This window comes from Suillus clintonianus, assembly GCF_016758775.1.
Source record: "Suillus clintonianus strain FC179 chromosome Unknown DEU56scaffold_24, whole genome shotgun sequence".
NCBI lineage: Eukaryota > Fungi > Basidiomycota > Agaricomycetes > Boletales > Suillaceae > Suillus > Suillus clintonianus.
In genome coordinates, this window is record NW_024539248.1 from 210,514 (window position 1) to 231,081 (window position 20,568).

The 20,568-nt window shown below is 48.1% G+C and overlaps 7 protein-coding genes across 7 annotated transcripts; 2 read left to right on the plus strand and 5 right to left on the minus strand.

Moving 5' to 3' along the window:
- Positions 1–43: 43 nt before the first annotated feature.
- On the minus strand, positions 44–1,475 carry DEU56DRAFT_754857 (uncharacterized protein; the record flags this gene model as incomplete). Its single annotated transcript, XM_041349856.1, has 3 exons — positions 44–1,267; positions 1,325–1,345; positions 1,404–1,475. 3 exons carry the CDS (start codon positions 1,473–1,475, stop codon positions 44–46), a joined length of 1,317 nt encoding a protein of 438 aa, XP_041209991.1.
- A 2,025-nt stretch (positions 1,476–3,500) lies between these two features.
- DEU56DRAFT_979702 (uncharacterized protein) lies at positions 3,501–4,343 on the minus strand (the record flags this gene model as incomplete). Its single annotated transcript, XM_041359758.1, has 2 exons — positions 3,501–4,211; positions 4,266–4,343. 2 exons carry the CDS (start codon positions 4,341–4,343, stop codon positions 3,669–3,671), a joined length of 621 nt encoding a protein of 206 aa, XP_041209992.1. The 3' UTR covers positions 3,501–3,668.
- Positions 4,344–5,977: 1,634 nt separating this feature from the next.
- Positions 5,978–9,005, plus strand: DEU56DRAFT_940364 (P-loop containing nucleoside triphosphate hydrolase protein). The gene is given in 13 exon segments (XM_041358888.1): positions 5,978–6,089; positions 6,141–6,193; positions 6,247–6,281; positions 6,333–6,367; positions 6,421–6,752; positions 6,804–6,911; positions 6,966–7,038; positions 7,055–7,381; positions 7,436–7,801; positions 7,855–8,046; positions 8,102–8,306; positions 8,517–8,669; positions 8,720–9,005. 13 exon segments carry the CDS (start codon positions 6,064–6,066, stop codon positions 8,966–8,968), a joined length of 2,154 nt encoding a protein of 717 aa, XP_041209993.1. The 5' UTR covers positions 5,978–6,063; the 3' UTR covers positions 8,969–9,005.
- A 724-nt stretch (positions 9,006–9,729) lies between these two features.
- Positions 9,730–11,033, minus strand: DEU56DRAFT_734031 (uncharacterized protein; the record flags this gene model as incomplete). The annotated part of the gene is made up of 7 exons (XM_041348364.1): positions 9,730–9,963; positions 10,018–10,202; positions 10,256–10,387; positions 10,439–10,514; positions 10,577–10,738; positions 10,790–10,908; positions 10,961–11,033. 7 exons carry the CDS (start codon positions 11,031–11,033, stop codon positions 9,730–9,732), a joined length of 981 nt encoding a protein of 326 aa, XP_041209994.1.
- Positions 11,034–13,733: 2,700 nt separating this feature from the next.
- Positions 13,734–15,302, plus strand: DEU56DRAFT_885143 (aspartic proteinase; the record flags this gene model as incomplete). The annotated part of the gene is made up of 6 exons (XM_041356177.1): positions 13,734–14,025; positions 14,074–14,202; positions 14,254–14,584; positions 14,636–14,769; positions 14,821–14,939; positions 14,998–15,302. 6 exons carry the CDS (start codon positions 13,734–13,736, stop codon positions 15,232–15,234), a joined length of 1,242 nt encoding a protein of 413 aa, XP_041209995.1. The 3' UTR covers positions 15,235–15,302.
- Positions 15,303–16,074: 772 nt separating this feature from the next.
- DEU56DRAFT_795409 (uncharacterized protein) lies at positions 16,075–16,583 on the minus strand. The gene is made up of 4 exons (XM_041352837.1): positions 16,440–16,583; positions 16,417–16,418; positions 16,206–16,387; positions 16,075–16,145 (listed from the first exon to the last, which is right to left on the minus strand). The coding sequence occupies exons 1-3, from the start codon at positions 16,552–16,554 to the stop codon at positions 16,229–16,231; spliced, it is 276 nt and encodes a 91-aa protein (XP_041209996.1). The 5' UTR covers positions 16,555–16,583; the 3' UTR covers positions 16,075–16,145; positions 16,206–16,228.
- Positions 16,584–17,901: 1,318 nt separating this feature from the next.
- DEU56DRAFT_795416 (uncharacterized protein) lies at positions 17,902–18,467 on the minus strand. The gene is made up of 3 exons (XM_041352838.1): positions 18,323–18,467; positions 18,080–18,266; positions 17,902–18,019 (listed from the first exon to the last, which is right to left on the minus strand). Exons 1-2 carry the CDS (start codon positions 18,435–18,437, stop codon positions 18,103–18,105), a joined length of 279 nt encoding a protein of 92 aa, XP_041209997.1. The 5' UTR covers positions 18,438–18,467; the 3' UTR covers positions 17,902–18,019; positions 18,080–18,102.
- Positions 18,468–20,568: the final 2,101 nt, after the last annotated feature.

Below are 20,568 nucleotides of genomic sequence, written 5' to 3' on the forward strand. Positions count from 1 at the left end.
CGATAACGTCATTTTGTATAACATGTCACGACCGAGTCTTATCTCAAATGTATTTACTACCATGATCCACTACTACTTTGAGGAAAGGAATGAGGGCAACGTATTCAGCTCGCTGCACATCTGTCATCGTCACCCGCCCACCAAAAATCAGGGTCTCCAAGGGACACTCTGACCGTGCCAAGAATGCCTTCAAATCCTCATGAGGCCATGGTGCACTGCGGCGAGCTTCAAGCACGCGCAAATTTGGGAGCAACAGAGCATTGAGCAGGCCAGACAAATGGCGTGTGAGCAAAGAGTCATAAACGATGCGCAAGGATTGAATTTTGGCGTGCGCGAATGACTCTAAGTTTAAGGGTTCTATTTGCTCGCATGCTATGCGGAGAGTTAACGAGGAGAGGTTGGGACATAACTGGAGTAAGTGGATGACTGCATTCGGGTGACTAAGGGCGATTTGGACATCCGTCAGGTGGGCCCATACGGGACTGAAATACGATAAGTCCTCGAGGTCGAAAAATGGCTTCATATCGATGACCTTGAGACTGCGCAAAGTGGACGACAGTCGCGAGATAGATTGTGCAATAGCTGGAGTGTCAGGATGACGCATTCCTAGTATTGTCAGCTCCTGAAGCGCTGGGAGGTCTGTTGAAAAAAGCGCGGGGCACCCGCCCTGGAAGGAACGAATAGAGACTTGGAGAGATTTTATGTGAGTGACGTAAGGCTGAAGAAGGCTTCGTAGTTTGGTTGAGTGGTTGCAACCGATTGCCAATGAGAGCGGATGTCCTCGTGAACGCTTGAGCCACATGTCATAGCAGAAAGCTGCCCGGTGCCAGTGTCTATCGTCGACTTCCACATATAACCTCAGGCTGCACCATAAACTGGGCATGCCCACAGCGACCTCCCTCCATCGTCGGCATATTCCTGTCAACAGTATGGGAGCTTTTAGCATTGATGGCAACAACATTTTGGTTTCCGGGAGACATTGGTGAAAAATCTGGGACAGGACTTCAGTTGGAAAGCGCCAGAGAGCCGATACAAGTCCCTTGTGCAGATTCATCGATTGCGTGATCTTGACCTTCTTTTCAACGAGTTGCTGATGAAGATTTTTTATGCTATCGACCACGCTTTCCAGACCCATGATGTCGTGTACAACTCCATCCAACTGCTGCTGGCGCTCGGCGATGATATCGATAACGCTCTGGCCTCCGAGATCGACGGCAGAGTGGTCTGTATTTGGGAATTTGGAGTATGTGGTTTCGAGGTCTGGAATCTGGTCATCATCAGTAACGTAGCATGCGTGTCGGGATAGACAAAGAGATAAACGTACAATGACTTGTGATTGCGCGAGCTGGAGTGGGTGATGATTATGCTCAGACACGAATGCCGATTTGAAATTGGGCACTTACGATGTTTTGCAGTGCACCGATGATACCTGAGACGGACTCGGAGACATTGAGTTTTGAGTCGGCTGTCTGCATGTTGTTGGCTAACGCGAGAAGCAAAGTTGAAAAGTTAGAAGATGTATGATCCATCGATGAACGGTTTTAAGCTGCTTTAAGACTGTTGCCAATATCATATGGGCGTGGCTATTTTGACGCGGTCCTGCCGCGCCTGCCGCGGTCGTGACGCGGCATTGACGCGGCACTAACGAACCTTGACGCGGCCACTGCTGACGTGCCAGTGCAGGTGTTCCTATATGTTCTGCATTCGACCCCACATCAAGCTTAAGTTGGACGGGTTCATGACCATTCCTTTGTTATTTTATTCGTCATAGGGACATGTACTAAGCTAGCTACATCAACCAATGACTGTTTTCTTTTTCCTCCCTCTCTGGACCCTCCGAGTCTGTGGAGCACGTCAACACTTAAAATAGGACTGAATTAGCTGCACAGGATACCAATACTTCCCGAGACGAGCCAAAGCGCTTTTGTTAACACTATAATTGAGTGCGCAAGTCAAACTCGTGTGTGAAGGGTAGCTGTGACGAGGCTGTGACGAGGCTGTGCCGCGGCACTGACGCGGCATGGACGAGGTTTGACGCGGCGTGACGCGCATGTGACGCGGCACAACTTATTTGAACGCGGCACTGACGCGGCATGGGCAATGGTTGACGCGGCACTGACGCGGCATGAAGTGGGCCTTGACGCGGCACAGGTAAGTGTGAACGTTGACATTAGTACAGAGACTGTGAAGATGTTTGGGAAAACCTGTCGTGGTATGAGCAGCGCTTGACCCAGCCAGAATGAGGTTCGAGATGACATGGTGGGGGCTTAACATGGTGGCCGCGTAGTATGCGAGTATAGAGACAGTATTAGACTTGACAATGTGAGGTCGAGGCTTGACACTTAGCGAGACAACACTTGACACTGTCTGAAAACCAACATTAGGTCAATGAATCACAGGCAATACAAGACGAATGGATGCACCGCATGACACTAGTAGTATGGACACAGAAGACAAGCACTGTAAATATAGTGAGAAGTAAATACAGCAGTCTAGGGCTTGCACGCAGACGGACACTCACATGCTGATCATTAACGAGGATATTCAAAGTGTTTAGAATTCAGTTCGAGCGACATAAGATGTTGGTTTGAACATGATCTCTATCTCACAGTGCCGCGTCACATTTGCCGCGTCACAGGCGCGTCACGACCGCGGCAGTCGCGGCAGGACCGCGTCAATTTCACCTGGCCCATATCATATCGGTCACTGTACATCAGAGACCTGAACGAGGACTACTAAAAATACGGGAGTTACAAATTTGTACGTGGTACAAATGAACCAAAATGCGTTACATTTATCTACATTTATCCATTCTCGTTATGTAACGCTACGGGGAAGAAGGGACCCACCCCGCCAATTCCGATGACTCCACTGATTCAAAAACATAACATGGACCTTGCTTTCAGAGGTCGAGAAAGATGAAAACTATTCAGATTCAGATACATCCTAGACGCTGGCACACTGCGCAGTGCTCGATTGCATGGCTGACTGAACAGACGCAAGGGTCCTTGCGGTATCCGTGTTTCCGGTACATCAAACAAACTTAACCGAGAGAGAAAAGGGCGCACATTCGAAACACCCTGATGACTTTGTGAACTGGGCGGCGAAGGCACCTGTTGAACAGGGGGCTAAATGAAGGTGTATTCGGTGAGGTTTTTATGACGATAAAGCGGTTTGAAAAGACCCGCTGTACTTGTGCACCTCGGCTTCGCGGCGGGGGTAATGCGTCCGGCGAAGTCCTACAACAGCCAAGATTAGACGGGGTTCGTGATGATATGGCTGCGCTAGCCAAGACGCTAACACTTACGTCCTCAAGTGTGACGCTTGTTTGGCACCTGGAACAACAAATGCAATTCAGCGATACTCTCCTCCAGTTAGCACAAGACCCACAGGTCCCTGCTCGCGTGTATCCGAGCACATTCAAGTTCTCAGCATTTTGAGAAGAAAGCCTGGTTTGACGGTCACAAAGTGGATTGTAAGGTGTTTGCGACTATACAGCAGTTCGTGGCAAGAAACTGGAGAATATTCCACGACGTCTAGTAGGACTGATTTATTTTATGATTCGTCCTTTTGGCTTTGTGGATCATCCTATTACTATCAGTTTCGTTGTACAGCTGCAGTAGTGTTACGTAGATCGTTCCTACCCAGTCCAGAACTCCAGGTCAACTTTACAGAATTTCTCCTCCTAGCCGAATTTCGCGAGCTATAGACCGCAGCGAAATGAGAACGTGAGATGAGGTAAACGAGAAAGACAGAGGAGAGTTAGTGGGAGCCTTGTTGGCGACAACATTGACCGCGTTGATGTACTTCACAGCATTAGAGTCAGAGAGACCACCTGCATGACACCCAACATCAATTTTGGATGGGGCGGGCAGGAAAGAATAATGAAGGTCTTGCCTAAGAGAAAGGCAACACCAGCTACTGCGACAGGGACTGAACGAGCAAGGACTGTGGCTGTGGCTAGACCAATCTCCTAATTGACGAGTTGCAGGGGATCGGGGCACGCCATTTGCTGAAACGTGTGCTGCTGCCTGTAGATGAGGCAGGGCTTCGGTCGTCAGGACCCTGAGTAGCAGGTTCCAAAGGATAGGAAGAGAATGTACGTCAGCATCAGCACGAATGCCAGGAATGATGCCCTTGTTGGACAGCACAGGGCCCGGCTGGAAGTCAAGAAGGGTCTCATGGTACAAGATGGCATCCGAAAATACATTCTGTATAAAGTCAAGATGAGATCAGTCTGATAAACTGATAATCTCATGAGCTACTTGCCAGCGGAAGGAGATTCGTACAGGCATGCCCTCCACCACCGTCTGCGCTCTCACTTTTGCCAATTCCCCTTCCATGCCATGCGTGGCGACTAGTCTGGCCTCAATGCCATTGATAGTTTCGTCAGTGGCATAGATGATCTTTCCTTACGGATTGACGAGGGCCTGAACATTCTGAATCAGACTTTGTGACTGCAGTACGGCGATAATCAGACAGGAAAGAGATGCGAGGGTGAGCCGCGTCGAATGCACTAGCAGTTCTTCGGCAGCCTGCCTCCGCTGGCAGCGAAAGTGTATTCAGGTGTGCTTGTTGTATTGGGATTTGAGAAGCATGATTCTGATCAAGAGATAGTGAGATATAGCATAGATTGTCACTTCCAGCATGAAAATTTAAAAGTCATCACCAAGGAGGAAGAACCACAATGACACGAGTTTCGATGCTAGAGTCATTATTCAGCAAAGGCATGAGACAAACCAGTATCGTGTCACTTGCTAGCAGGGGCAGAGGGTGGGGTTGTTGGCGCTGGTCACTGGTGGCATGCCCACTAGAGACTGAAGAAAATAATAGTACGTTGAAAGAAAGAGATGCAGGTAATTCCCACGACTCTTTGTACCTAAGTACAACCGCCCACGCCCACAAGTTTACTGGCAGTGGCCAGACTCTATATCCTTACACCATCATGCGACTCTCTGCCAGCAGTGTGCTAGTATCTGTGGCATTATTGAAATCCGATGCAGGCTGGCTATGCGACCCCCTTTCCCCTGCGGCACGCAACTTATGGTTCAAATTGGTATGCGTATATTCATGGTCTAACCTGGACTCCCTGCAGGAGCGACCAGTCCCGTTGCACCATGATAGTTTTGGTTTTGATTCGAGTCGATGATATATACGATGTAGGGAGTGGTGACCTATCCATGATTTACCGCAGATGGGTCACCACTTCCTACCGTATTCAAGTTGACGGAGCAGGATTTAGTGGGGGTGCTTCAAGCCTCAATTCCTGACACCATCCCCTCAAGATGCCCATTGGTGAGTACTTGTTTGTGGTGAATCAGAAGATGCGAGGTGTGAGCTCTGAATCGCGGTGATGTAGGAGAGAAGAGTCAGATGATTCTTTAAGGCGAGCGTCATGGCAACAAGTTCGAGCCTGAGGAAAAGCGTACAGGCCTCGGGGAAGAAAACTTGTAAGTTACGCAGCAATGCCCGCCGATCATGTTGGGCCACGTGTACAGAGGATGCGACTCGCCGAAGTGACTGGAACTTCTTTACAATATGGTTGACGAGGAGGAAGGCACACTGTATTTCATTTCTACTTTGTTTACTATATGGCTTTGTGCCGACAAGGTCAACGCAGATCTTCTATGATTGGTATGTGTCATATTACTTCGCGTTGAGATCGCCCTCGATGCACTCAAACAATGAGTCGCCAAATAACTGTGTCCATGCGCGGATGCCATTGCTGTGTTTGCGACATCTGAAGGCCCTCTCTCTTCCCATTATCCCCTGTATTACGAACTAGAAGGTGTAGCTAATCTCACACGTATCCGAGGAGCCTCTAGATCGAGCGCCGGCGCATAAAAACAGAGGCCGTTTGGATGTTGTGTCTAAGACGCTTTTAACATCCAATCTACCATGGATTTACTGCGCAATAGACGCAAACAAGCAGCGTCAACCGAGCCCTCTCTTGATGGAACGTCCCTTCCCTCCCTCTCTGGTTCTGTCAGCTCTCCAGAGATATGGGAGGAAGTGGACATATCGTCCACCGACTATGCCCGCAGGCGCAATGAACTTATTCAGATGATGGTTGACCTCCGATCCATGGGGTGGGTATTTTTGGATCTGATTGTAATGATGGCTCATGCTCCTTCTTACAGTGCCGACGCGCTGATCGACTTACCATCTGTGGTCGTAATTGGTGGCCAATCCGGTTTGTAGTCACCTGCCCTTGCAACCACGGCTATACTCAATCCGATATTTCAGCTGGTAAAAGCTCACTGGTTGAGGCTGTCAGTGGGGTACGTCGACAGAAAGTTTGACCTTTTGTACCGTTGTTCATTACGATAAAGATAAACGTCCCAAGAGATAGCGGAACGTGTACAAGGTGAACCTAATGACCATCAGCTATTGCAGGCATGCTCATACTACTATACGCAGATGCCCTATGGAATGTACAATGTCCAGTCATGCATCATCGTGGGCCTGCACTATCACCCTACGTATCGGCTTCAATCGCAACGGCCTAGAACTGCGAAAACCTACTAATGTGCGCTTTGGCGGAACGCTCACAGACAAAGGTGAATTTGAAGTTTGGATGCGTCGTGCTCAGGCAGCCATTTTGAACCCAAACGTTCCTTCTTCGACTTTCCACACCAAAACCATCGAGGAACTCAGGAATGCGAAAAGTTTATTGAAGTTCTCCCGCAACGTGGTGTGCGTCTCTATCCAAGACCCCGATGCGACTGACCTATCATTTTATGATCTGCCGGGTACGTATGTGCTCATCTAGATTGACATGACATATCTGATGGTCAATGAAGGCTTGATACAAAATGAAGACGCCGAAACCGTCGCCTTGGTGAAGAATTTGGTGGAACATTACACCAAGAAAGAAAACACTATAATATTGACCACAATTCCCATGAGTGGTACGTGCATGAACCGCATAATGCTTTCCACTGAATTGATCGGTCCCGTACTAGATGATATGGAAAATCAACAATCCATGAGTCTCGCCAGGGCCGCAGACCCTGATGGAAAGCGAACAATTGGCAAGTCACCTATACATCAGTATAATTAAATCACTCAACGTTTTTTCAGGCGTACTCACGAAGCCTGACACACTCGGTGCTGGAGCTATCAACCAGCGCCGCAAATGGGTAGAAATCATCGAGGGTCGTTCGGAGGAACACACACTGAGGCACGGTTTTTATTGTGTGCGTCTTCCCGATGATGCCGAACGCGCGCAACGCCTGTCTCGTTCCGAATCGCAAAGGCGTGCCGCTGAATATTTCGACACGACGTCGCCCTGGAAGGACGTGACCGATCGTCATCGATTTGGGATTCCAGCTTTTGTCTCCGATGTGAGCCGACTGCTCATTCAATTGATCGAGAAAACGTGCGTAAACCTTCTTTCAACTGGCTCGTCATAAAGTACTTACACTGTCTACAGTTTACCATGTCTTAGAGATGATGTCGACAAGCTCCTTGCCAAATGTATCAAAGACTTCGACGAACTGCCCCCGCCACTTGCAAATGACCCACAGATTGAGGTATTAGGGCGAGTTAATGCCTTCTGCGATGTCTTCAAGAGCTTTGTGAGCGGCAGTCACGAAGACAAACGCCTAGCACAGCAGAATCGTGCTCTCTATGCTGTCTTCAAGAGGGATATACGTGGTACTGCTCCCGACTTCAGGCCTTTTAATCAACCGGAAGCCTATGTTCCACTGGATGATACTGAGGGAAATATGACTCTTACTGAGCGGGATCCGGGAGTGAAAACGATGGGGATATATGACATCCGCAAGGTCATCCAGGAGTATGTTTTCGTCTTCTGTTGTGGCAGTTGGACGGCAGCTCAAATTCATCAAGGGCAATTGGATGGGAGCTTCCGAACAATGTGCCATATCTAGCGAAGGCCAACCTCATCGCTGAATTTACCAAACTTTGGGTTGCTCCGTCTGAGCGCTGTCTCGATGGTATCAACAATGTGCTCGATCAAGTCATTGATGCACTCATAAGCAGCCATTTTGGACGTTTCAAAGTTCTCGAGGATTATTTTGGGTAAGCGCTGACTCCTCGCGACTATTGTCTCGGCTCAAGGCGTTTGTGTTATTAGGAATTTGATTAGAATCCAAGTTGATATCTGCAAGACTCGCGCTCAAGTTGCTGTCAAAACAGCTTTGGATCTGGAAACTACTCCACACTATACTCAGAACACGCACTATCTTCAAACACTCCGCGACAAATGGCTGTCTCATTATAAGACAGCTCGGAGTAGACCTTCTCAGTATAAGGCTCACATCCGTCATGTTCGAGAGGTGGTCGGAGAACCTACGCCAGCCCGACCTCAGACGCCCAAGTCCCCTGAAGGTTGCGCAAGTCCCGATAATGGCTATAGGGAATCGAATCAGAAATGTCCTTCACCAAACGTTCCGCAGACCTCGATATGGAGACCACGTGCGTGTGCCGTCGCCTTAGAGCCAAAGCCTAGTCAGAGTGAACCCTGCATCACCCCGCCTCCACTTGCAGAGACGGCCCAGGCCAAAGCTTTGAGGGCTCTTGCAGAAGCGGGGTACACAAATATTCGGGTTTCAGATCTTGCACGGTTGTTACCTCCCGACTCATTTGAAGACGAGCTAATTGTGATGGCTGATGTTCGAGCCTATTATCACGTTGCCTACAAGGTGAGTCTCGCTCATCATCTCCGTTTCAACGCGTTTATCGCCCCGAGCAGCGCATCGTTGATCATATTCCTTTCACGATTGAGCATGCGCTCCATCATGCTCTAGCGGGGCAACTTTCGCAGAGCCTCCTCACGAGCTTGCTGACTGACGTTGCGTCCGGGCCCAATTTCTCTGAGCGTATGCACGAGTTGGTCAGAGAAGATGATTCTATCGCTCAGAAACGCGTAATGCTCTCAACAAGAAAACAACGACTGTTAGACATTCGCCGGAGACTCGTGACCTTCAGCAATAGTTCTTGATCACCGGAGAAGTCACGAAATATGTTTGTTTGCTGGGCTTTCTACGGTCATATGCCAATAAGTATAAGTACTCTGTGGTAGAAACCGTTGATTGATTGTCTCACATTTGTTGCTGTATTGCTCGGTTATGTGCTCTCCCGTTGAAATATGTCTGCGAGATGGCGGATTCTAATCATATTTCTTTTCAACGACAAGGATATGCTGAGCAGGATCATGTCTGCAATATAGCAATATAGACTAAGCTTCAAGATATCGTACCGAGTGTGATAAGGGAAGCGCAGAGTCTGATCTCGTTAGTGAGTGAGACCTTTTCGATACTCATCGACTGGGAGCTCGTGTCTGCCAAACAATTTGACAGTCCTTTGTCACGTATGTCACATCAAGCACCTCCATAATTATATGGTTTGTTGATTCAGACCTCCCACAAATTTTGTTCTGAACGTGGAACAGGGAATCGAACCCGACATTTCCTTCAGAGTAAATGTTCCAGACCTCGCCACCTCTTAACTGCATTGTGTTATCGACGATTCGAGAATTATATCTGTTACGGAAGTCCTTCATACACTTCTTTGTAGGGAGGGTGTCGTATTCTACGTTCCCCGACATACGTACAACGATCCAATCTCCAATAAACACCCGTATTCTGTGTTTCCCCGCGTATGGATAGCCATCCAATGATCTCCCCGAAATATCCTACATATTCCACATCTCCCAGCATATAGATATTCATCTGAATCATCACAAAATGCAAAGTGCGCCTTTCACATGCTCCCCCTCGCATGTTGGTGGTCGATTTCAATTACCTGTTCTAAGGTGCCGTGACCGTGCGTAGATTGGGATATTCTGATCGACATAGGTTCCGTAGGACGTTGCCGCGAGTTTCCTTGTTCAGTGTTTGGCCGTTTTGTGATGATCGAGTGGTACATGCGAGTTTTTTCATTTATTGGGATGCGGACAAGCACCATGTAAAAGGCAATTGAGATGATCTGCGTGATCTAGTTGATCGAAGCTCAATATTTTTCAACAATAGGTGTTGATAACCGAATTACCATGTCCACCAAAAACTCCTGCCCATTGTTGTTATAGATGAAAAATATTAGTCTGGTGACGAGAGCCGCAGTGTACAAAATAGCAGCATCCACAAGTACGCGAACTATTGGCATCATTGAGCTCTTCGTAGTGCGAACTGTGGAGATACTGCGTTCTAGCATCCAGATGCGATATGCGAGTAATCCTGGATACATTGAGTCAGGACCTCTCGACACGCCCAGGCTGACACGTGCTTACCCGAACTCAACAAATTAGTCACAAGTGTCGAAATAATGAATACCTTGATCCAGTCTGCGACAACCGTGGTGAAGATATCTGTGGGGTTTCTACTGGCTTGCGAAAGGTCATAAACCGCAGCGACACCAGTAACTTCGAGGGCTGTGTCAGAGCACAACTTCTTGAGCACGATGAAAAACCCACCTGCACCGCCGCACCACAGCACGCTTGGTACGATGATAACCCAGACAGTCTTCCAAACAACATAGCAGCGATAAATCTATTGCCAGACAACGGTAAGTCCGGAGAGCCTTAATCCGATAGATAAAAAAGTGAACGCACCACTACCCCATCAGCAAGTAGTGTTTGTATCATGTATAACGCATGCTTTATCACATACGTTACTTGGGTAATGTCTCCAAAGAACGCTACTGGCCCGCCTGGAAACGTGTCGCGATACTTCACTAGTCCATCTTGGACACGAATAATATTCACGACGATGTGCTTGGAAGATGTCAGTATATGACATCGGATATTGAGAAGTGAGAGGCTGACTGCAGTACTCAATATTAACAGCAGGATGGCCACCGCAGTGATCGGGCGATTCACGTCCTGCATGCGACGGTTGTATGTTAAGGCCCAGATGGTACCCGTAAACATGAGGATCGAGAAGCCTAGAGAACGCTAGCTTGGTGGACATGGGACGAAGCCATTTGCAATACTCACCGTATAGAATGCCTTCCAGCGATACTGACAGTACAGCAGCACCGTCAGACGGGATACCTTGTGGTGAATTCATGCCGAAGGGAGATGTGCGAAGTTGCGGGTGACTTCATCAATTCCATGTCTCGCTCGTTATATACAAATACCTTAGACGGTCGTACAGTAGTCGTACCATTAATCAGTCCCTTCTCAAGGCCTGACGGCCCTTGGTGGAAGGTCTCTTGCTGTATCGCTGATGCCATAATGCCGAGGAAGTAAAACGGTCGTAGTAGTCTCGGTCACAGCCTGAATTGTACAAATTAGACTCCGAGCCTCACCTTTTCAAGAGCACATCTTATATTTTGTATAAGTCTAGCAAGGTTCATCGTCCAATAACCACTTCCACAAAGAAATTCGGACACGATAACAAGCTGTTGCTGGTTAAAACTGAATGTCTTTCAAGCTCTGAACGTAGCACAACGAACTGAGTACAAATGAGAGGGGTGGCTTCTGGCGCTAAACTGATAGAATCATACCTATGAGTAGTGTCTCATGACTGGATGATCCCCTTCACAGCCTAAGGAGGATAGCCATTCCTTCTAACAATCAGAGTAGTGAATTACCTATTGGAGTCACTGGCAGGTTATCTAGCATCGTGATTGGAACGCAATGAAACAAACCAATGTTTTGGGTGGATGTGCTAAGCCTTGGAGTCGAAACCTGCCAGGGTATTCCAGTGAAGTCCGCGGATAGCGGGGTGACTCGGGGTCAACCTGCTGTGTCGGGCGTGGGACTCTTCCACGTGTTTTCCAAATGAATTGTGATCTCACGGGTGACCCTGGCCTGCCAATATCCATCCTTCAAGTTGCAAGTTACTATCAATGGCTGCCATTTAAATCACCCGTACATGCTGCATCGCCCTCCTCTCGAATGATACTACCTCTGGTATGCTGTGCAGCGCCACACTGCGGGCATGTTGTCCCATCAGAATAATCAGATGTGGATCAAAAACGACCGTCATCTGTAGACTTGGATCCCAAACGCAAACTTTGATTGAAATTTGCTACTTGTCTTTCATCAAGGATGGAACTGCCGGCGTCACCTTAAAATCACATATTCTCGACGTGTTCAAGCCCATAACGTAGAGCTGGAGACCTCGCTATCGTCGACCATCCCTGTACACCGTACGTTTCACGAGTATGATGTTGTTCGCCAGTGCCACCTGGAACAAGCACTCAGACCAGTCAAGAGAACTCTGACAAACAACGACCTGTATCATCCCACCAGGCATTACATCGGATGCTGTAGCAGCACGCAAGGGTCAGCCAAGACGCTAATACTGGAAACACAAACACAAGTGCGTACTCTCAGCGATGTTTTCCTCCAGTTAGCACAAGTCCCAACTCGTGTGTATCTGAGCCCATTCTTAGGATTTGAAGAAAACCTGGGTTGACAGTCACATAGTGGATTGTAAGGTGTTTGCGAGTTCACGGTGATTCGTAGCAAGACAGTGAAGAAAGTTCCGCGATGTCTGGTAGGACTAGTTGAGTTTTTCGTTTTTCATCCTTTTGGCTTCGTGAATCACTCTATTTTCCTATCAGGTTTGCTGTACAGCTGCACCGAAGCTATTGAGATCGTTCCTCCCGGTCCAGGATTCCAGGTTAACTTTACAGCATTTCTAGACCACGTCCAAACGAGAACGTGAGGTGAGGTAGACGGGAAAGACACGGGGAAAGTTAATGGGAGCCTTGTTGGCGACAACATTGAACGCGTCGAGTTACTCCACTGCATCAGAGTCAGAGAGACCACCTGCACGACACCCGATATCACTTTAGGGTAGGTCGTGCAGGAAAGAATCATGAAGGCTTTGCCTGAGAGGAATACGACAACTGAAACTGCGACGGGGACTGAACAAGCAAGGACTGGCTGTGGCTAGGCCAATGTCCTAATTGACGTGGAAGAACGCGAAAGCAGATTGCGGGAAGGTTTAATCAAAGAAGCTGCGTGAACACCTTAGTTACTCGCAACCAAACTCCTTAAAGGCCAAATGGCCCTTACTCTCCAGCAGTACATCTCGCGTAATCTTCACGTAGACCTCGATGCTCTTCTTGAGGTCCGCGTCTTCAGCGAAGTCGATATCAGGCTCCACGATAGGCACTTGACCGACATGTTGGCTGACAGCAACAAAGTGAGCAAGATTTCAAGCTTGGACTTCGAGATCAGCCTGAGTGGGTAGGGACGACGAATTCCAGAGGATCGGGTCACGGCATTTTCTGAAACGAGTGCTGCTCTTCGTGACGGGGCAGGGCTTCGGTCCTGAGTAGTAAGTTCCAAGGGAGAAATTGAAGGAGGATACGCGTCCCGTACGACCCAGGAACGTTCGACAGCACATGGGACAGCTGGAAGTTGAGAAGTGACCCAGGAGTATGGGGCAATACCCGAAGATTATATATTATGAAGCCAAGATGAGAATTTTATTATAGATGTTGATATCTGCCAGTGGCCATGGGAAGATTCTGAGCAACCTGGCACTGGCGGCCATGTAAATGAACGCAAGGTAAGGACTGAGCATGGGTAAACAGGCGGATAAATATCCCCTAATACCACGTGAATTGTAAATTCCTGCTGCTCGAGATCATACTTCGATATTTCAATTTTGATCAGTACCGTAAGCTCCTTGTACTCATCCATACAATGGGGATTCATACGTGCGTGGCTAAGATACCCAACATTCGCGTTGGCCAGCGCATATATAAATGGGCCACTGAATACATTATTATTCTCACTTTCGGGAATCATGTTCCCCGCTGCATCCTTGTTGACAACTCTCCTCCTGGCTTTGTCAATCGCGGCATCTCCCGTTGAAGTTCGCAATTCTCCCATCACCCTCCCCATCGCCAGGAAGCTAAACGTCCCAAATGGTACCATCAACCTCTTGCAGCGTGATAAAGCTCGTGTGGCTGCCATTAAGGGCCGCTCTTTCGACACGCTCAACCGCCGTGCTGCCAGTGATAGCGTTCCTATGACCGTCGATGATACTGTCTGGGCCTACGTCGCACAAGTTGGCGTTGGCAGCCCTGCCACAACCTGTAAGTTAAATACTGAGAAACAATTCGGCTGCTAACGGATTGTTACAGACAACTTGATTATCGACACCGAAAGCTCAAATATTTGGGTTGGCGCCGTCAAGCCGTACGTGCAGACCAGCACCAGCATCAATACTGGTCAGGAAGTGGGGGTCGGCTATGGTTCTGGCGCTTTCGCTGGTATGACATACAAATATATCATAAATTGTAAATATTTACCATTATCTATAGGAACTATATACAAAGACACTGTCACTCTCGGTAAAGGGCTCACCATTACCAACCAGTCCATCGGTGTTGCTTCTAATACTTCGGCGTTCGGCTTCGGCGATGCTGATGGGATCCTTGGTCTTGGGCCTATTTCCTTGACAATGGGTACCCTGAACAATTCACCAGTGGGGGGGGTCCCGACCGTCACTGATAACCTGCACAGCCAGGGCACCATCTCTCAGGACGTCGTCGGTATCTCTTTCAAGCCCATCACTTCGCTAACGGGCACCAGTGGAGAACTTACCTTCGGTGGAACTGATGCCACCAAGTACACCGGCTCCATTGCGTATACGTAAGTTACTTCAACCCCTAGATCAATCCAGACCGATAGTAATTATTTCAGTCCTCTCACGACCACACCCCCTGCACTATACTACTGGGGTATCAACCAGAGCATCGCTTACGGTACAACGACGATCTTGTCTACGACGTCTGGTATCATTGACTCTCGTACCGCTCTCATTTACATTGCCACCGGTGTGTATTCAGAGTACAGCGAGTGATCATAGTCTAATTAGCGTTCGATAGATGCCTTCGACAAGTACCAGTCTGCAACCGGCGCTACTCTAGATGCGGCGACTGGTCTTCTCAGTGTGACCTCCGACCAGTACAGTGCCCTCAAGAACCTGGACTTCACATATGACAATGTACGCCATTTCTATTTCGAGGTGCTAATGTCCCTTGCTTACCGGTTCTTGAGCACAGAACACCTTCTCTCTCACCCCTAATGGCCAGATCTGGCCTCGTTCCCTCAACACATATCTTGGTGGTAGTAGCAGCGCCATCTATCTCGTTATTCATGATCTTGGCTCGACCAGTGGTTCAGGTATTGACTTCCTCACTGGCTACACATTCCTTGAGCGCTTCTACTCCGTGTACGATGCCACCAACGGCCGCGTCGGTTTTGCCACAACAAAATACACTAATGCCACCACCAACTAACGTGGATTTAGGATTTCCTTCCCAACTGTTGTACATAGGAAATAAAAGAATATTGTTCACACCCCGACTTCTGGAAGTATTTCGGGACGTGATAATCCAGCAGTCAACAACAACACTGGCTTTTTGACAGCGACAAGAATGTTGTGCAACCTTTCCGACGTGCGAGTGTGGAGTCTCTGGATGTTCTGCTTCTCCGTGGCATAACGCCGGAAAGCCAAAGAGTCCACCTACTATTTCTACCTGACAGCAACATGGGGGGCATTGATCTGAAAGTTCTTCCTCCACTATGGACAGAGATCAAATACATACTTATTTTCAGGACTTACGAGAAGGAAAATAAGGTAAGTCGTAGCAGAAAATCGAATGCGCATATCTAGATAGGACTTCTCGAAACAGAATGCGTAACAAGCATTTAACGTAGGTTGTTCCGTGGGCGATCTGACAAGGCGCGATCGGTCTGATTCTTCGTCCCAGCTTCCAGAGAAAGATGAAATACTACCTGGTGGCCCATTGGACATTCCTGCGCGATGCACTCCTCTTGAACTTGAATTCCTACCCTGAGATGAAGAACTGGCAGCCGTTCTCGATCTACTCGTACTTCCCCCAAACAATGACCGGAGTAATCCTCACCACTACGATCCGGGAGGCTGCCTGGTAAGCGTGCTATACACTGATGGAGCGCTCCAAAGTGGATTACTTATCAAAATCGAAATTATCATGAAAACCATGATGTGGCCCTCGTCAATTGCCTGGTTTATTCGACGTTACAAAGCATACTCTTGATTCTTTGGTAAACAAGATAGCGTGATCACGATTCATGAATGGGTTTAGTGGCTCCAGAAATTCATTACATGTCGTTGACAACACTCCTTCACGCCCTCGTCCACATATCATACTAATTGTTCCATCCACTGACGACAGAAAGCAAATCAGCACTCGGAGTTGGAGGACAATGAGAAAGACAGGCTCACCCGGGCACTGGAGTTGGGCAGGCTCAAGCTTCAGGACAGGTAAAGTCACTCCCATCGGAGAGAACCTTACAGCAATGTTTGCACGAACATGCCTCATAGTAATCAATTTTTTCAGTAGGTGAACAGTAATACCCGAAATCGTTGCCGTTGTTGAAACCTTTGAGGTTTGAACACCCCACTGATAACGATAAGCATGTAGTCTAAGGTCTGCATGCAAGTCGCAAAAGTGCTCACCAGCTTTGGTGCAGGGAAAGTTCATGGGTGTTAACACCAGGTTGTCGGATGCGATAGCTACACCAGCCATCGCTGCGACAGATATGATCGTAGTGGTGAGTGAAGTGAATTTCATGGCTGAAATTCGATGGTGCTTTCAGAAGTGGGTACATCAGCTTTTATACTTAGGGGGGAGCAAAACAATCTGCAACTTGCATCACGAAATAGATGCCATCTCACACTTAGTGACCTAATGTTCGTGAAGACCTCAAATAATCCCGACGCACTTCGTGATGATGATTTATTCACCCCAAGTTTCATATTTGCAGGGATACATAGAGGCACTCACCGACCATAGGTGACGAGAATTCGTAAACCTGAGCGATGCCCGGTGCACGCGTGACCTCACCACCCCACTAGAGCAAACTATTAGCCAGACCAGTGGTTGCGGTGGTATGTTGTGAGGGCGAGCGTTTTCCGAAGACGTTACGTAGATGTTAACGATATCAGTTGTGTAACACCTGGACAAAAACTCTTTGACGATTCCAATATCACGACTCACACATGATTAGGTTTATTCCTGACACTCCGCAATGGACCCCAGAGTAAACAGATCATACAAATGTGTACTTCGATGCGATTTGCTTTCTGTGGCAGATACAGCTATTAGTAGTCAGGTGGATGAAAATAAGAGGAAATCGATCGACGATTGACCACTCGCATACCGTTGCTCAACAAACGTCTACATCAGTTGAATTTCACAGGCTCGGGGAATTGCCAGCTGCTATAACCGCCAACCACGGTGGTGGGCCGTGGCTTGAGTGGGTGTGCTGTAACTTGATCTCGTCAACATTTTTGCAAGGGAATAACCGGACAAAGTACGTGAGTAGCATTGGCAATTGGGTATGGCATATCAAGTGGGTTGGCGGGCGTTTGAGCTTTGAGCGCTATTCCAAATGGACCGCCGTGTTGGACGGGTTCCTGACTCCACCATGTAGTAAAGTATCTGGAATCATGTCGTACACAGGACAAAGTCGGATAGATGCGTGTAGTTAGTAGGCAGTGACAATTAGAGGTGCGGCGTACCGGGTCATCAGCATCATGCTCTTGACGTTTGAATTCCTGTGTCACATTATTTAGAAGTCCACCGCACACAGACAAGTTCAAGTTCATGTTAAGTGCTTGACATGATGCCGTGAAAATACCGTTGCAGCATGGCGGAATTTCAAAATGATGTTACGTCTTGTGGCAGATTGTCACGCCAGGTAACATATCCTTGACTTGTGCATCAGTAGTCTGGCAAATCAACCTCAGATGTTGTCATTTTAGCTAGTTATCTGTCAGAACTAATGTTCCAAGCACTTCCGAGGTCAAAATTTGTGTGAGTTTGCCTTCCTGACGCTGATCAGTGTGCCAAATTGTATATATTGTACCATCACACTTGCACAACACAATCATTCAAAAAATAAAAGACATCGAACTACTCATTGACAATCCAGGACCATTTTATTTCAATAGACCAAAATGATTAAATTGATTACATATCGTTGACAGCACGCCTTCACGCCCTCGTCCACGTATCATGCTAATTGTTCCATCCACTGGCGACAGACCGCAAATCAGCACTCGGAGTTGAAGGACAATGAGAAAGACAGGCTCACTCGGGCACGGGAGTTGAGCAGGTTCAAGCTTCAGGACAGCTGAAGTCTGCTCCACCGGAGAGAACCTTACAGCAATGTTTGCACGAACATGCCTCATAGTATGTAATTTTGTTGGTAGGTGAACAGTAATACCCGAAATCGTTGCCGTTGTTGAAACCTTTGATGCCCGTTGAACACCCCGCTGAATCTGATAACGACAAGCATGTAGCCTAAGGTCTGCACGCAAGTCGCAAAAGTGCTCACCAGCTCCGTTGCAGGGCAAGTTCTTCGGTGTTATCACCAGGTTGTCGGATGCGATAGCTACGCCAGCCATCGCTGCGACAGATATGATCGTAGTGGTGAGTGAAGTGAATTTCATGGCTGAAACTTGGTGGTGCTTTCAGAAGTTAGTACATTGGCTTTTATACTTAGGGAGCAGCAACACAATTTGCGTGTACTTGCATCACGAAATGGATGCCATGTCATACTCCGCGACCTAATTTTCGTGAAAACCTCAAATAATGTGCCCGACGCACTTCGTGATGATGATTTATTCACCCCAAGTTTCATATTTGCAGGGACGCAGCAGAGGCACTGACCATAGGTGACTAGAATTGTTAAACCTGAGCGATGTCCGGTGCCCGCGTGACCTCGCCACCCTCCTAGAGCAAACTATTAGCCAGACCAGTGGTTGCGGTTGTACATTGTGACGGCGAGCGTTTTCCGAAGACGCTACATGGATGCCATCGATATCGGTTGTGGAATACTTGGACAAAACCTCTTTGATGATTCCTGACATTCCGCAATAGACCGCAGAGTACGCAGATCGTACAAATGTGTACTTCAATGCGATTTGCTTTTCTGTGGCAGAGACCAGCTATTAGTAGTCAGGTGGATGAAAAGAAAGGGAAATCGATCGACGATTGACCACTCGCATACCGTTGTTCCTCAACAAACTTATCCGCATAAGTTAAGTCGAATCTCACAGGCTCGGGGAACTGCCAGCCGTTATAATCGCCAATCACGTGTGCTGTAACTTGATCTCATCAACATTTTTGCAAGAGAATAACCGGACAAAGCACCTGAGTAGCAATTGAACGCATACTAAGTGAGTGCTTGGACCGCGGTGTTGGACGGGTTCCTGACTCTACCATACAATAACGTCTCTGGAAACAGAATCGGATAGATGTGTGTAGTAAGTAGGCAGTGAGAATTAGAGGTGCGACGTACCGGGTCGTCGGCATGCTCTTGAAGTTTGAATTTGAGCAATACATGCAGTAGCCTGGTGTTGTTTTCAAAATTTGCACCTTGGGATGTCACAGTGTCATTCTGCAGCTGATCCTGGTTATCTTCCGAATCGAAGCGCGGCCCTGTGTCTGGACTCTGTGAGATCATTTTCCTGGCACTGTAGTGACTAAGTTACCTCAGGCTACCACACAATTCCAAACACCGAAGTTTTCGCCGAGAGTCCGTTCTACCGTGACCGTCGGGGAGAAGCGTGGAGTTTGAAATTTGGCTAAACGGTAAATTTGGCCTGGTCCGCTCATGATCTCAAGTGTCACACCTCATTCTAATGTGATTGCGGCATAGAGTTACAGGCAGTGTTTATCGGACCTTTGGTGCTGTTCTAGGTTCTTGGTGACATATCTACCGCGCCGATTATCGTGGCACACTACTCATGGGAACAGTCGGACCCGGGACTCACCCGTCATCGTATATTGTGGATGGGGCAAGGGCAGTCTAGTTCTGGGCATGGAAGACGCGCAAGTTGGGACATATCGTTAGGATAACTGGGAGTGGTATACTCAAGGTGGAACCTCACGAATTTTCCCAGTCGAACCACGGATCGGAAACGAGTATTTCATCTCATGTAATGCGAGTACTTATTCGCCTCACCTTAATTTTCCTCACACCAGTCCTGCCAAAGGCATGAAGAGGATCTCAAGATGGCACGTCCGGAATAGAGTGTACTACAGGCGCAGAGGACGACTTTGAACACCGGACCACTTGTTGGCTGCTTGAATATCATCTTGACTCGCTTCGGACACCGGGGCAATGACCAAGATATGGATGACGCTCAGCCTATCGCTAGACTAGTAATGTTTTTCAGGGAAGCGCTGGATTTGCGCCTAGTCGGTCTTCCCGTTTGGTTTATGGCATCAAATAACCTTGCAAACGGACTTTCCACCCGCTTCAAATCTAAAGTGTTTACTAGTTGATGAGTCCTTCAAGTTACTCACGACCATGGGTTTGTCGCACTGTGGCAGGGATGTCACGGTTTGGTTTGCCTTTGGAGAGTCCTTGCCAGGCTCAACGACATGCGTCTCAGTTCTGATACTGGTGATTGTGTCCCTCTATTTCCTACAAGCGTATCGCCAAAGACAACGAACGACACGCTTACGAGGACCTCAGAGTCCAATTTGGGTGTTTGGCTTCGCCAAGACAGCAAATTCCACCGCTATCATCGCTGAAATGTACGAACATTGGGCCAGAGAGTACGGTCCCGTGTA